Genomic DNA, 17,264 nt, shown 5'->3' on the forward strand with positions numbered 1-17,264 from the left:
CCAACAAAACCATAAATTACCCATGTTCACAAATTGAACCTAATTAAATTCTTGTTATAAGTGGTGGACCTCAATAATTTACCAGGTGGTTTCTGGGTTAAGTTTAACTCTTCTTCTGATGAAGTTAAAATCCTTTGAAATCATTTGCACAGATAAATTTGGATACAGAGACTACAGAGTTGGTGAAATAATTATTCACAAAATTACTATAATCCAGTCAGTGAAATTCCAGAGCCCTTCATTAAGATGCTACTGACACAATTGCAGTATATACTATATAATGTAATTGCACTCATTTAACTGTTTGACAATAAGTTGTAATAGAACTTTTAAAATACAAAAACATAAAGCAAAACAAAACAAAAACTCCCATACTAAGATACTTGGCAAAAGAATGGAATTTTCACAAATCTCCAAAGACAGGCTGAGAAGAGCTTTATCTAGAAAAGTGAGTGTGAGATTTTAGCATTTTTAGAACCTGGCCATGTTTTAGGAAATAGTGACTAAATAGTATTAGCATGCCTCTTGCAGATACTATATTTGGTCTGCATATCCCACAAAAGGGAGAATGTCCATGTGTTTTTAAATGTCTTTAGCTGACCGACACTTTTTTTCTTAAAAGACCCATTTGTCCTGTTTTTTTCTTTTTTAAGAGATCCATCTGATTTAATTCAACTTTTGGCTTTGACAAGCAACAAAGATTGACTAGCTTCCAGCTTTCCCAGTGTGACAGTCCTCCTGCGCGTGGGAGCCTTCAGGTTTGGGGTAGAGGGCACCCTGTGATGGAATACAGCCTTACAGCGGAATTTTTCCATTGCTATTTGGGTGGTAAACATCCAAATCTCTCAACTCATGTATTTCAGAAATCTGCACTATTTTTGTATCTTTTTGCCACTGTAAGAGGAGAGGAGATTCCAGAGGAGACCTCAGAATCAGCCATCATTTAGAATGAGAAAAAGGCCCAGGTAGCCTGTGATATTGTTACCGCGCGGCAGATCCAAGGCTCTTGGTTTATCTTTTATCATGGATAAAAGAAGAATCTTTCATGGGACCGATGAAGGAAAGGAAGAGAAGGACAGAGAAATGGAACATAATAGGCCTTTATTACCAAGCGAAGGTACCTCCAAAGGAGTGCGCTGACTTCTCTGCCGGGGAGAAACGCAGGCACACCCCGCCCCCACCTTGTCCTTGTCCGTCCCGCCTGCAAGCCCCTAATGGCCGTCCTCTGCCCCTCCTGTTCCGCTTAGTGTGCAGGCGCTGGCCGATCCAGTCTGAGTATTTACGAGCAGCTTCCTGGGGCGTGTCCCTGTTCTGCCCTGCCTGAGGACAAGCTCACGCAACAGCCAGCTGCAGACCCGGGAGGGAAATACCCTTTCCCGGTCCCTGGTAGAGCATATTTCATTATCCCATCCTGCTCATTTACTCCGTTTTGCTTTAGGCATTTTAAAACATGATTCTGAAAGGCGTGATCTTGAAAGCCCCCAATTAATAGCACTGGACCAAACATATCTTTGACCTGTGTTGACAACCAGCCTCCTGTCATTTTGCCTCACATCTGTTTATAGTTTTTGGTAACCTGGCACCAGTAGGTTGGGCTGAATTTCAGCACCGGCTAGTGCTGCACCGGCTAGTGCTGCACCGGTTCGTCACCACCTCTCCTCTTCCCCACAGCAGCTCTTCCCTCCCCCAGCGGGGTCCTTCTGTCCTCAGCTGATGACATTACCTCCTCCTCCACACTGGAAATTTAGGCTCTTAGGAAAGAGTCCCAAGACTCCCCACGTCCACACCTACAAGCTCATTTTCATTTGCACCCGTTTTCACATCCTTCCCTTGGTTTTGGGAGCAAAGTCTGTCTGACTCCAAAGTTCCTTTTCTTTTCATCCTGGGACACAGATGACTAATCCCACACAATTAATGTTGAATATGCACATGGAAAATAACCATGAAAAGCCTCTGAAAAAATGAACATTAGACAAAGGTAAGATGGTATGATTTTTAGTGTTTTCGAATCTGATTCCACACCCTAATAATGAGGACACAACACACATATACACATGTATTTTTATATATATTTATATAACTCATATGCGAATATATGTATATATATATAGATGTATTTTTGAATATATATTCAATTATCAACTAAAAATAAAATTTTAACTTTATATATATTTTATATGTGTCTATATGTGTATAAAACGTGTGTATATATATGTTAATATATTTTGGGGTCTAACATGAAAGATTTATTTTTAATATACATATTATTTTTAATATAAATATATATATTTTATGTACATATATTGATACGAGAGTACTTCAAAAAGTTTGTGGAAAAATGGAATATATAAATACAGCTATTAATGCAAATATCACACACCAGGGTATTACATTTTCAAAATATTTTTATTCATTTGATAGACAAATATATTTTATTATTTCTCAAATTTCTTTGATTAAAAATAAGGTTTAGTATATGTGTGCATTTATTTTCCAGTTGTAATTCTTTTTTTGATTGGCCTGTATATATCCTACCCACTTTCCTATTGCTCAGTTTACCTTTAGCTTATTAATTTATTAGAGTAAACTTATACATTTATATTAAATGTATTGAGACCATCATGTAAGTTGTAAACTTTCTTTTCTGGCTCGACATTTGCCTTTCAGATTTGTTTATTAGGCAGTCCTTATTTGGAGAACAAAACGAAGGGAGAACCAAATGTCTTGGTTTGAAGACTGAGATGAAATAGGAGGGCCACAAATAATAGCTTGTCCTTGAGTGTTGTATACACGTAACCTGATAATAAACAGAACATAGTGGTGTGTGGGAGACACCACAGGAAAGTATATTGCGGATGAGCTGGGGAGAGACTACTACTAGATATGGGTTGCTATAGTCTGGATGCCCTACCCCCAACCTCACTGAAGCTTAAATTCCCACTGTAACTTTTGAGGGTGGGAAATCCCGTTGTGGGAAATCCCGTTATGGTAATTGAAAGGTGGGGCCTTGAAGAGGTGATTGGATTGTAGGACCATGCCATAGTGAATGGATTAATAATGGTGGTCAGGGGCATGGTTATGAGGGCTTTAAAAAATAAAGCCTTTGAGGAGCTTATTCTCTCTCTCTTTGCTCTGCCATTTTTTGCCATATGATACCCTGGATCACTGTAGAGAGTTCCCACCTAGAAGAAGCCCTTACCAGATGTGTTCCCTGGACCTTGGATTTCACAGCCTCCTAAACTGTAAGAAATAAATTTCATTCTCTTACAAATTACCCAGTTCTGCATATTTTGTTATAAGCAACAGAAATGGACTAATACAGAAAATTGGTACCAGAGAAATGAAATGTTGCTTATAACAAATACTTGAAAATGTGGAAGGGGCTTTGGAACTGGGTGTTGAGCAGAGGCTGGAAAAATCTGAAGGAGCAGGCTAGAAAAAGCCTAGATGCTGGTGGGAGTTTAGAAGACTAGAAAACTAGGGAAAGTTTGGAACATCTTACATACTGATTAAGTGGTGACGACTAGAATGCTGATAGAAATGTGGACAGTAAAGGCCATTATGAGAAGATCTCAGATGTAAATGAGAAGGGACTTATTGGAAACTGGGGCAAAGATCACCATTGCTATGAACTGGCAAGGAACTTGCCTGCATTCTGTTCATGCCCCAAAGTTTTATGGAATATGGAACTTCAAGGTGCTGATCTAGGGTATTTAGAGGAAAAAAATTCTAAGCAGCAAAGCATTAAGGAAGTTGCATGGCTACCTGCAACAGCCTATCCTGAGTTATGAAGGCAAAGGCATGACATAGAGCCAGAATTTAAAAGGGAAGAAGAGTGTAAAGATTTAGAAAATGTGAAGCCTGGCCATGTGGTAGAGAAGCAGAGAACATTTTCAGGAGGAAAATGCAAGGGTACATCCTAGTGACCATTTGCTAAGGAGATGAGTACAGAAGAAAAGGATTACCAAAAGAAGGGAAAAAAAAAAAAAAAAAAAAAAAGACCTTGAAGGCATTTCAGAGATCTTGGAGGCTGCATCTTCCGTTACAGTCCCAGAGGCCTAGGGAGACAGAATGGTCTTGGAGAACAGGGCCGAGGCTCCCTCCGCGGGCTCACTGCCCAGGGCCACCTGGAGATGCTGCTTCCCACACCAGCACCCCAGCTGCTTTGATTGCTACAGCTGTGGCTAAATTGGCCCCAAGTGTGGCTGAACACACTGCTTTGGAAAATATAAGCTGGAAGTCTTGACAGCATCCATGTAGTATTAGGTCTCTAGGCCCACAGAGTGCCAGAGCTATGGAGGCTTAGGATCTTCTACTCCAATTTCAACAGATGTATGGAAAAGCCTGGGGGCCCAGGAAGAGATCTGTCAAAGGGGCAAATTCAAAGTATAGAGCCATCACTAGAGCAATGCCAAGTGGAAACATGGGATCAGAGTTGCAGAGAAACCCCATCAGCACCATGCCTAGTAGAGGCATGAGAGTGGTACCACCAAGGGGACCCCAGACCTGTGGAGCTACCAGAGTGGAACACTAGCATGGGAGAGCTGAAGTGTGGCTTCAGACCAGGAAAGCCATAGAAGCAGAGCTGCCAGAGGATTTGGGGACCCAACCCCCACACCAGTGTGCAGAGAATGCCACACATGGAGTCAAGGTACATGATTTGCCAGCTTTCAGATTTAATGGCTACCCTGCTAGGTTTCAGACTTTTTTCATGCCTGTTATCCCTTTCTTTTGGCCTATTTCTCCCTGTTTGAGTGGGAATATGTACTCTATGTTTGTCCCAACATTGTATCTTGGAAGTAGATAACTTGTTTTGACTTCACAGATGGGACACAGAACTTTATCCTTTTGAGATGAAACAAGTTAAGACTTCGAGGACAAAATGGAATGTATTTATATGTGAAAAGTACATGAGTTTTGGGGGGTCAGGGATGGAATGCTGAAGACTACATGCCTGCTCAACCTCATTGAATCTTAAATCCCCACTATATCTGTTGAAGGTGTAAATCCTATTATGGTAATTGAAAGGTGGGGTCTTGAAGAAGTGATTATTACATTGTAGGACCATGCTGTAGTGAATGAATTAATAATGGTGGTCAGGGGCATGGTTCTGAGGGCTTTAAAAAGGAAAGCAAATGAGAAGCTCTCTCCCTCTCTCTCTGCTCTACCATTTCTGCCATGTGAGACAACTGGGTCACTGTTGCCACCACCAGATGTGTTCTCTTGACTTTGGACTTCCCAGCCTCCAAAACTGTAAGCAATAAATTTCATTTTCTTATCCATTGCTCAGTTCCAGGTATTTTGTTATAAGCAACAGAAATGGACTGATACATGGATACTGAAAAGATAGAGCAGAAAATATCCAGAGAAGGACACACAAGAGAGGGAGAAAAAGATGGGGACATCTATGTAAAAGGAAGTAAGATATCTTTTCTCTGGTGAAATTAGAGTCTTTAATAATGTGTGAATTGTCAATTTCCATTTGCACGAACTGAGCTTGTAGCTACAGAAGCCAGCAAATACTTACCTGGTTTGTGAGCTCAAAAAACCAGAGTATACCCAGAGAATCTCAATGTGAGCATCAAAAAAAAAAAAAAAAAAAATCATGCTGCATCATCCAGAACTTGGGAAAAGATTCCTAAAAATGCAGCCATTGTAAGACTGCGAAACATTCACAAGATAGAAATTTGGAAGTGTGAAGGGAAGGTAGTGTTTTCAGTTTCATAAACAAACTTTGGAATAAATGTTTGTTTAGTTAAGCTTATTGGTAAAACTACAGGGAAAGAATGCCTATTCTGTATTTTCAGATATCTCCTTGGTGCTGGGAGGAAGAATGGGCCAATCCAGCAATATTCCACGAAATCAGTTACTCAGGAAAGTCATGAAAGTATGCACTGACATAAACACTATGTTCATGAAAGCTATGTGTTAACAGCTACCAGTTGTGCTAATCAGTCTTCCCAATAATTTTCCCATAGGTTGACATGAAACACAGAAGCCCTCAACAAGTACCTGAAAGAAAATGAAACAGAAGAAAAATGAGAGTAGCTCAACCCTGCCTTCCTCATACTTACAGAATGTAGAATTCCTGCACTGACAACTGATGCTGAGTTCAGCTTGAAAAACTCAAGAGTAGGCTCCTTTTCCATACTTAGGCCCTCTATTCAATTTGACATTAAAACTTATTCCACTTATACTGACAGTATAATTTTCCTTGTTCTGTATACAGAACCATCCAAATCTGGTCTATAATATGTTGATTATCTTGTCAGTAACTAATGATCTTGCAATTTCTACTTTGCACTCAGCTGCCCTGCTTCAATAATGCTAGGACATTAATATCCTGGAGCAGTCCTCGTGAAATGTTCCCAGACATCATGAAATGTGATAGGAAATTCATCTCCTCTTATGTACCTTGTCTACACGTCGGTTTTCTGGTTCCTTAATCCCTTTATAGCAGGAAGTCTCATTATTAAATAGCCACCAATTTACAAATCTCTTCAGAAACTTTCTAGACTTGCTCTTCTGTTTGATCAAGTTTCTAAGTGTTGCCTTTAAAGATTTCAGAACCCTAGGTTTTCACATTTAGTCACATTTTCATCATTTAAGGGAACAGTGAAAAGGAACATTTTTAAAGTGGAAATCTGAATCACAGACTTAAATTTCAACTTTTCTTTTTTCTAAAAGGAAAAGATTGTTGTGAGAAGAAATAAATACAGAAAACTATCCTCAAGAACGGTGCTGCACAATATTAAGTCATAGTTCCTGCCATTAAGATGCCTAAAAATATAACAGGAGGTAGAAGAGACTTAGAGGTCACCTTAAAACATGTCCTTATTTCATAAAGAGGTGATGTGACATTCTGACTTATATAGTTAATGCCAGAGTCAAGACTTAAGACAGTTCTTCATATCCTGACCTAGGGCTCTTTTACTACACGAATTTCATTCCAACAAGTAAAACACAAGTCAATGACTTACAAAAGATTCAAAGGGGAAGGGGCACTTGAGATAGACTTTGAGAGAAGTGTGGGATATTCGTAGGTGTAATGATTCTTGCAGCAAGATCAATGAGAAATGCTTTGCTGTTGATAAACCCTTTGACGGAGTATTGGAGGAGGAAGGAGGAAGGTAGAAAGTGAGGATCTGGGCCGGCCCGTGGCTCACTTGGGAGAGTGTGGTGTTGAGAACGCCAGGGCCCCGGGTTCGGATCCCATATAGGGATGGCCGGTTAGCTTGCTGGCTGAGCGTGGTGCTGACAACACCAAGTCAAGACTTGGGACCCCCTTACCGGTCATCTTTTGATAAAAAAAAAAAAAAAAAAGAAAGTGAGGATCTGAGGCGTGAGAAACTATATTGGTTTATAGCGCAGTGTAACAATGCCAAAGTCAAGGGTTCAGATCCCTGGACTGGCCAGCTGCCAAAAAAAAAATGAAAGAAAGAAAGAGAAAGAAACTGAACTGGACCATAGACAGTAATTGAAGATGCATCTTTCAAGAAATGTGAAGTTAGAAGAATGGGATAGGGTGACCGCTTAAATGGGTACTGAGATAAAAGGACGGTTTGTTGCTCACTTGTGTTGAGTGCAGGAGATGAACACATGTTGGCAGTATGCAAAGGAATAATGGAGATTGAAGATTTACAAGAGAGGGAATCATTTATAAAATAAGATCCCAGAGGAGGCAGGAGGATGAGATCAGATGTGTAGATGGGTGGGTTGGGTTTGGCTAAGAGCAGGAATAATACTTCCTTTGTCAGGTTGATCAGGAGATGAAGAGAGGCAGGTGAAGATTCAGAGGAACAGAAGTGAAGGGGCTTGTGTGGGATGCCTTCACCCTTCTGGGAGATGAGCCCATGATGCCACATCCGAAGAACGAGGCAGGGAGGGTCAGGGTGAAAACATGAGTGAAAGTGGATATGAACATCTGGAACAGGGAATGAAAAAGACAGTCAACGAGAGGAGAGATGAATAAAAGCTTTCCCTGCAGCACAGAGGAGACAGTGGAGATTAGTCTTACTTTTCCTGGCTGTGCAGAGAAGTCTGGGGTAAAGAGGAAAGCAGCTGCAGAGCATTCCCAGGGATTAGGAGGACCAAAGTGTAGAAGCCAGGAGGGCCTGGGGTAGGGAGGGGATGGTGTGGAGGCAACCGCTGGAGAAGCTGTCAGGGGCCAGGCAAGGGATCGGGAGAACTGGGAGGTTGGAAAACCTCATACAGGTTTTTGACAATAGGGAAATGGCATGATACAAGGATAGGAAGTTGTTTCAAAGGGAAGAGTTACAGCTCTTGGTTTTAGTGAATAGCATCATAAAAAGCCCCAAACGTGACTTGGCGTATTCGTGTCCATGTGTGTCCTTATATCTACTCCAGCAGGATACTCCTGCTTTAAATATTCACACTGAAATTACTTGCAGGATAAATTGCTCAGGTGCTGTGCTGTGAGGGATTACAGTTTATCTGATCCAAAGGCAGAAACATTTAACCTTCCCTTATCCTTTGATGGAATTTTGTTGTTCTTTTTTGCCATTAACACACATACGTGTTGACAGTTCAGTTCTCCTCCTTAACTACTTGTTAAGTACCCACTCGGTTCCAGAAATTGTGTGGACATTAGAAATGAAAAAGAAGATAAGACATGGACCTCTATTCTCCAGAAGCTTACCATCTGATTGAAGTCAATAGGCAGGTAAGTAGACAATTGCTGTATAACGTGGTAGTGCTATGAGGGTCCTGTGATGCTAATAGGCGCTTCACAAGACAAGCATTGTAAGGTCAGATGCTTTGAGGGAATTGCCACCTTTAATAAGGTTATACAGAATTCTTTGAGGTAGACTTTATCTGGGGTTTCTAATATGGCACTGTGTGTGGTGAATCTTTGTGTGTGTGGAAGAGTGGAGATCCGGACGCAGAATTCCCCAAATCCATTTGACCATGGAACCCTTTTCCAATACAACTACTCAAGGGACTTGCGCTTCACAGGCCATCCCCTGACCAGTGCTGACATAGGTTTTCACCTAGTGAAGAGACAGTATATGTTTTTCAGACTGGCCCAGTGCATTTCCTTCCAAATGCATAAATGGCATTTGAAGTTCATTTGCTTTTTAGTCCTATAACAGAGTAAAGATGTAGACTTAGAAAGGTTTACCATGAAGATCTGAGTGACTGCTGAGCTCATCATTAAGCCAGACTCAGAGGAAACGGAATACCTGGTCATTCTCTCATTTACAGACCACTTAACATTTTTCCCCAAATAAGTATTTGATGATCACAATACTGAGTTCCACCCAGTGCTTCTAATTAACAGACCGCTGAAAGATTTTTGTTAAAGGGAAAACTAGCTTCAGGCCAGAAGTTATTACAGGATCTAATACATGAGCTGTGGTGAGCAAGCATATTGTTAAACTAAGGATTTGAATGCATAAAAAGGCTAATGTTTATGCTCCGCTGGCTGTTAGGAATTTCTGGCAATCACTCTCTAGTCTCTCCGAACATTTAGCTTTTAGGAAAAGCATTTCGGAGTGAATTGTTCTCTCTTCCTCATTATCCTCTCTAGTGTACGATTATCTCAAGGTAAGTCTTGATTACCTGCTCTCTATTTTGTAAAGTGCTAGGGGGAAAAACATCCAGAAAAACCATTTCATGATTCATGCCTTTTCAAAATGTTTCTTAAACATTAAAAAGATAACTGTAGGCTGTTCAAAATTGTGTAAAAGCAGCCATGTCTTTAGGAAAGTCTAGTACTGTTAAAATAAAGATACACTCTGACCTGATTTTTAGTTTAAAGTATACTTCATAGCAAAAATCAGAGTGAGGAATTATCTATGTACTAAAGAGGTGTTGCCTATGAAACCTTACGAGGATCAGGCCCTCGGAAAAACGTTCTTTAGTCTCTCTCTTCAGCTAAATTTAATAAATGCTAACTACATGCCAGGTACTATGCTAAAGGCTTTATTTACCTAATGCATCTCATTTGATCTTCACCATAATCTTACAAAGTAGGTACTACTAAAGTACCCACTTTACACATGAAAGAAAAGTGAGGCTCAAGAAGGTTATATAACTAGCCCAAATTATAAAGCCTTAGTGGCAGAGAACCCACAGCCACAGTCTTAAGCATGCTATATTTTCCCTCTAACCCACAGCTTCCCTTTGTGTTGAACCATCTTGAGTTCTGACCCCTCCTAGGAGCCAAAGTTATTTCTAAAATAGAACAACTGAGAGTTAATAATAAAGCCTTAAATTTTTTTAGAGATCCTGAGGGTTAGGGCCAGGCTCCCCTTCTTACCTGATCCCATACTTTGATGTTTGCCAGGAGAGGGCCAGGAGGCATTCAGGCATAGTATAAAAAGCATGGATTCTGGAGTCAAATAAGACCTGGATCTACCTCTTAGCTCCGCCACTTAATAGCTGTGTGATGTTGAACAATGTCCTTAATTTTGTGCCTGAGCGTTCCTCATCTGTTAAGTGGTGCTGTCATGCTTTCCTTCCTAGGGAGCCAAGGCATCAGTGAAGTGTTGGAAAGTGTTCAATAAAAGTCCCTGCTGTCGTTGGCAGCTGTGGTAACATCACACGGAATCTGTCACTATGGCTACTTTGCTAGAATGGTCTAAGGGAAACTCTTACCATTGCTATTATTTCTTAATTAGAGTTATATACCGTATTATAGTTTCTGTCAAAGATTTAACTGCCTAGGGAAGATCACAAGGAGTTATTAATCTAACCATCCAATTGTCCTCGAAACAGACTGGGTAAGTACTAATAGGGAAAAGAAAGGTACAAAACACCCAGAGTGGAAGGCCATCTGGGAAGGCCCAGATGAGGTAGCACGTGGGTGTTAGGAGTACAGGAAATAAGGGGAGAGGCTGAAAGTTTTGACTTCTTCACAGCTCTGCCCAGGCTGCACCTCACTCTGCTTGGCTCTGGTCCCATGTGACAACTCACTGAGAGGTGAAAATAACGTTCATGAGAGCAGGTACTCTCTTTGAGTTGGGCCCTGAAGAATCACACTTGATTGGCTTTAGGAGTGGGGTGGTGAGGACACCAAATATAGGCAGGAGTGTTCTCCTCCCAGCAGTGACATGTGTGTGATAGCCCTCAGTTCAGGCATTCATTTCTAGTGGAACACCTGGGTGACCTTGGGCTAGTCTAACTCTGCAAACTAGGATGCCACAGGCATTAAAAGGAGATACCTTACTTCCCTTACAGGAGGGTTGTGAGAATTAAATAAAATCCCAGAAGGTGCCTACACCCCGAGGCAGGCTTGGGGAGCTGGACTTTCTCCAGCAGCACAAGAACAGGCCTTTCCCAAAACTGGATAGAGACTTTGACCATACAAAGATACCCTGCACCAATCAATGGGCAGGCTTCAGAGTTAGACCACGGCTAGACCATGATTCAAACCCAAGCTCTGCCACTTACTAACCTTAGGAAGTCCACTTACTCACTTTTTTATTCATTCATTGACCACATATGCACCAAATAAAATTTATTGGACAGAATTTTACTGATGACTTACTTTGCACCAGGCACAGTGCTAGATGCTGTGGATACAGAGGTGAACAAGGCTGACAAGGTCCCTGTCCTCATAAAGATATACTCTTATTTTCATAAGGGGAGAGACAATGAACAAGTAAATAAACAAACGAGATAATTTCAGATTGAGATAAATGCTATGCATAAAATAAACTAAGCTGTATGATGAGAAATAATCTGGGGATGGGCAAAGAGGTTATAAACTGGTGATCAGGAAAGTTCCTTTCTGGGAGGAAGGACTTGACCTTGGACAGAAGCATGAGAGCCAGCTTGACACAGGAATAGCTGGGACAGCAGCTTCCCATGCAGAGGGGGCTGCAAGTTCAAAGGCCTTGAGTAAGGAAAGACTTTGGGACTCGAGGGACAGAGAGAAGGCCCTTGTGACTGTGTGATCATGGACAGAGTGAAGGGAGATGAAGTCAGCAAGGTAAGCAGGGACCAGATCTTAAAGGGCCTTATAAGCCACAGTGTGGACTGAAGGCCAGATAAAAGTTTCACGTAGGGAGTGTCAAGAGCTGATTTCTGTTTCAAAGAGATGATTCTGGCTGCTGCACACACAGTACAGAGGGAACACAGTGGTAGCAGAAAAACCAGTTAGGAAGATATTGAAGTAGAGTAGGTAAGAAATGATGATGATTTATACTAGGGTGGTGGCTGTGGAGACAAAAGTAGACACATTTGAGATGAATCTTGGAGTTATCACTTAAGGATTTTATCTGGAATTTGGGGGAGAGCAGCAAGAAAACAGAAAGAATCAAACTGTTTAAATTTCTTTCAACTTTGGTTTTTTCACCTGGAGATCTGTTGTTGCAGCTGGCTGATATGTGGGTCTGAACCCTGGACCGTGGTGTTATAACACTGCACTCTAACCAACTGAGCTAACTGGCCTCTTCACCTGGAGATTTAAATGGTGTCATTGTTAGCATATTAAATGAGAGAGCATACACTGCTTGGCACAAAGTAGGTACTTGATAAATAGCCAGTTATCCCTTGTTCTGACCCTGGTTGAACTAACTGTGAACTCTCTAGAAGGTCTAGCAAGTTCATTTCAGAATCTCAATCATTGTAAATTCCAGCTATTAGAAAATGTGCTAAGCTCAATAGGCTCAGAAAAATCTCTCAAGTTATCATCAGTTTGGAATTAATTAAAATAAATACTGAGTTATTAAACTATAGAGAATAGCCAATAGAAGCTACCAGATAGATACTGTTAACAGTTATGCTCTGTGACTTAAAACTCCTTTCCAAATGGCAAGAATATTTGGAGAACCATGAACTCTCTGTTGACAGAAACCACATGTGGGGAACAACCACATGGGTTCTGGTGTCATCTCTCTGGAAAATTCTTATCTCTGAAGCTTTGAAGGGAGTTTCCTGGCTTAACGGGTGCACATAGGACGACAGATCTGACTCTAGCTTTCTGAGTCATTCAGTGAAAAAGCTACCTAGAGGCAGGAAGACCATTCATCCAACTCTGTTGTCATCCAGCTGTGAGGTTGCAGGAACATCTCTCAGCATTTTAGGGTGGGGGACCTGGGCATGACACTACACAGACGTGCACCTGCCTAGACTTTTAGCCACCAAAGACCCTGCAGGTCTGCCACGTCTGGTTTCAGTGTGGCTTACCTGAATACAAGCCTGCAACACATGTCTTTCTCATTGCTATTTCCTTTTCTGATTTTAACATGGTTAGTCATTTAGAGCAATGGTTCTCTATGCTGCATGTTACAATCACCTAGCCAGTAACTAATGATGGATCAGCACAGGACTATAAAGACAATATTGCTCAACTCAGGACAACTCTGAAAGGCCACACCAGCTTCAGAGCTCCCTGCAGGTCAGCTGAGGCCTTCACTGAGAATGCACTGCAGCCCAGGGGCTCCCTTGCCTAATCCTGCCGCCTCCCTCTCCCTTCCTTCAGCAGTGACCCCAAGAGCACACCTTCATAAACTTCCTGCACGTTAATCAACATCTTGGTGCCTGCTTTCCTTGATTTGTGGTAAAATGTGGGCATCAGCATTTTAAAAGCTGCCCAAATGATTTTAATGAGAGTCAACAACCCCTACTCAAAAGTCAGAATATCACAGTCGGCCAACAAACAATCATTGCGTATCAATGTGTGCCAAGTACTGTTAGGTTTTTTTTTTTGTTTGCTTTTGATTTTTTTAACAGTGTATATCTATGATATACATACAAAAAAGTCCAGTTTTCAATTGTGAGCAAGACAGGTGCACAGACTCTGCTAGGTTTTTTGTTCCAGATGGAAAAGTGAAGAAGAAAAAGATTAAGAAAACTGACTACGATCGCAAAGCTAGTAAGTGGTAGAATTAGAATTTGAAACTAGAGAGATTCCTGTGTCTATGTCTCCAGTCACAGTGTTATGCTGTCTCCAAGATGATGAAGGAGAAGCACAGGATGCCAAGGAACCCTAACCCAGCCACGCTGGTCAGGGATGGGGAGTGGGGTCAGAGAAGGATTCTCTGAGCAAGTGAGGTTTAAGCTCAGATATAAATAAGAAGAGTCTAGCCAGAGAGTGGACTGCAGGTAGGAGAATGCAGGTAGAATGCAGGTAGGAGAATTCAACAACAGGGAGTGCAGGTAGGAGGATTCAAGCCTGAAACACACCCAGTGTTTTGTAAAGTGCCCCAAGTGATTGTAACATGCAACACAGAGAGCTGTCGTTCTAAATGACTAACCATGATAAAAACAAGAGAGGAAAGAGCAATAAGAAACACTGTATTTCAGGCTCGTATTCAATTGGACCCAGAATAGGAGAGAACAGAGAGAGTTCCAGGAACTGATTGTTCAGTGTGATTAGAATGGAGAGAGCAAGAGGGAAAGCTGGGGAGGTGGCTGATATCAGAGCACACAGAGCCTTTTCCCTAGGAGCAATAGGAAGCCACAGGGTTACTGCAGGGGAGGGGTGCATCGTCATAAATCTAGTGCCAGACAGAGGAGATTGCAGGGGAGCAAGAATGGATTACAAGTAGGGATGTTTTTAATGTCAATTTTCATAATCAATTTATAGAACAGTGGTTCTCATGCAAGGATGGTGTGGCACCTCTGGCGCTATTTGGAAATGTGTGGAAATAACTTTGGTTGTTGCAATAATCGCAGATGTTAAAAATTCAGTAATGTGAGGGATGGCCCCACACAAAGGCAGAATTGTCCTCTTCAAAATGCCAAGAGGAACGGGCAGATTCCTAAATAACCCAAGTGTTTGTGAGGAGAGGACGTGGGGGGAGAGTAGTGGACTGATGAGCAGAAGTTAGAATCCAGTATGGCCTGAATCTTAACCCTCCAAACACCAGCTCAGCTGGGTCTCTATCTGTCATTATTTTTTGTAATAACAATTGGTAGAATTACTCCTCTGTCTTTCTATGCAGCCCTTCCATGGGACAGAGACACTGAGCTATAGTTGATTCTTACGTATTTAATCTTCTATCACCTGTTATCTTCTCCTCAAGGGTAGGATCTGAGCCTCATTCATCTTTATATCCTTTGCACTGAGTATATGCCTAATAAACGCTGGTTGAATAAAAGAATAAATAGATGAATGAATAAATAAATGAAAGCCAAATGAATGAACAAAATGCTTCTTTATATCCTTTTTTTCTTGAAAACATCAGCAAAACAGGGTATGGAGTATAACAAAAAGTCCATTACTTTCTAATGCATCCCTGATTGTGTGAATCTGGTGCATGTCTGCTCATGTGTTTGTGTGTGTGTGTGTATGTATTACCATAACTACCTGTAAGAGTTAAATAATTGTTAATGAGAAACAAATTAAGACTTTGGGATCCCTAAGAGGTACAGAAAGGCTTGGACAGCTCCAAAACTAACAGATCAAAGAGGAAATTCAATAATGCTGCAAGTATCAGATGAAATTTGTAGAAAGAAAGGCTCATTCAGAAAATATTTGGAATTGTCTAGGCAATAAGCTTAAAGAGCAAGCGCCTAGGCTACAAGTAGGAACTTGGCATCAGAAACATCAATTTGCTTCCTCTCTTGCCTGGGGAGCCAAGCCAAATAGCTCAGTTGAGTCAGGTGATAAAACTATGATGGAATTAAGCAGGGGATACCCACAGCAATACTACCTATTAATTAGCATAGAAATAATGACACGCAGTGCCTGAGAGACTGTAGTAAAACTTGCACGCTTCTATTCTGCTAGAGGTATTATAGATTGGTTCAATCCTCTTAGAAATTAGTAAATCAAAGAGATTGCAATGGAAAAGACCCCCGTAAAAATTTTAAGAGATCTTTGATTAATCATTGTGAGGATTTATTCATATTTGGGTGGGTGTTCCAATGAACTAAAAGTAACCAAGAAACCTTATGATGGGAATGGTGTACACAATTTCTTTAGCAAGAAGTTAAGGACAGACACGGCTATGATTCTGTCCAGATGGTTCTAACTAAGAGAAGTTCAGGCTGTACATGTTTGTGAAGAAGGTTCTGCTGCTCTCCTAGGTCCGTAGCTTCCCCTGGGGAGCCTGGACTTTGGGTACTTCTTGGATAATGAATGTGCTCAACTGATTCATCCATTTGTTCCACAATATTTATTGAGCTCCTGCTGTGTGAGTTATCTGTTTGAACAAAGGGAACTTTCTTATCTTTCTTTGGGCTCCTTTCTTGCCCAGAAAGGGTACTCAAGGGATATTTGCTGATTGACAGGCTAAAATAAAATGGATTTTCCCACACTAGTTTCATATCCGGGTTGTAGTTGACAGAATTTATTCCATCTGTAAAATATCCTTAAGTTTATGAGCGGTTAGGCTTGAGAGATGACAGCTTTCTTTTGCATTCTCCTCACAACAACGATCTCTTTTTGTATTCTCATTGCCATGGAAGTCAGCTGCTGATGGTCCCCTTATGTAAATTCCCTCTAGCTGGGGCAGAGTTGACTCCATACTTTTTAATGAGCTTCCTCTTCTGTGTTCTGCTAGAACCTTAGGGTGTTGATCTTAAAGCCTCAATGTAGAACCAGGTTCACTGATTTCAACTTTTTAAAATACTAGAATTCCCACTGGTGTGTGCATGTGTTTGTGTGAGAGAGGGAGGGAAAGTGGAAGAGAGAGAATTATGGCTTCAAACTAAAGTTTAGCTGTTGAACTTGGTCTGTTCACATACTCCCAGCCTTGGATCATTCTCAGGGAATCTTAAGAGATAAACAACAAGCAAACTCCCCAGATGGCCAAGATTCAGAGACCTAGAAAATGGAAAAGAACTGAAGGACTAACTTGTAGGTGGCTGGGGTACGGTGTCGGGGTGGGAGTGTCAGGCTGAACAGAAGGAAAATAGCACATCAGCAGCTGACAGTAACTAAACAGAGATTCACTAACCCAGTCCAGCAATGGAAAATGGACAAAGGATGTGCTACTGTACCTTGGTAGGCATAGGCTTCTTAAAGGTGATTTCAGCTTGCATCCAAACACCCCTTGGGGACTCCAGCAAAGACCAGATCTTCTCTTGAACCACATGGTTCTCTTCAAAGATATAAACCGCTAGAGTGTCACTCATTTTCAAAAACCCATAGATGGCATAATAAAAACGTAGACAATACTGCAAGTTTCCTGGTAGGGAAGGGCCATAGAGCCTTCCAATGTAGCCAGGTTGAGATGTAAACTTCGTGTTGGCCAGCAAGTAATACCCTGAAAACAAGACAAAGCATTTAGTGTACTGGCAATGCGAAATAATCAAATTTAGATTATCAAGTAGAAGAATTTGGTTAA

The 17,264-nt window shown here is 41.2% G+C and overlaps 1 protein-coding gene across 1 annotated transcript in view; it reads right to left on the bottom strand.

Moving 5' to 3' along the window:
- The window catches only part of MAMDC2 (MAM domain containing 2), a 149,935-nt gene that overhangs the window by 34,427 nt on the left and 98,244 nt on the right, over positions 1-17,264 (bottom strand). The window contains exon 9 of the mRNA XM_063081199.1: positions 16,918-17,183. Within this exon, the coding sequence (XP_062937269.1) occupies positions 16,918-17,183 (266 nt within the window). The remainder of the gene's footprint in view (positions 1-16,917; positions 17,184-17,264) is intronic.

Source organism: Cynocephalus volans, chromosome 16 (genome assembly GCF_027409185.1).
Source record: "Cynocephalus volans isolate mCynVol1 chromosome 16, mCynVol1.pri, whole genome shotgun sequence".
Classification (NCBI taxonomy): domain Eukaryota; kingdom Metazoa; phylum Chordata; class Mammalia; order Dermoptera; family Cynocephalidae; genus Cynocephalus; species Cynocephalus volans.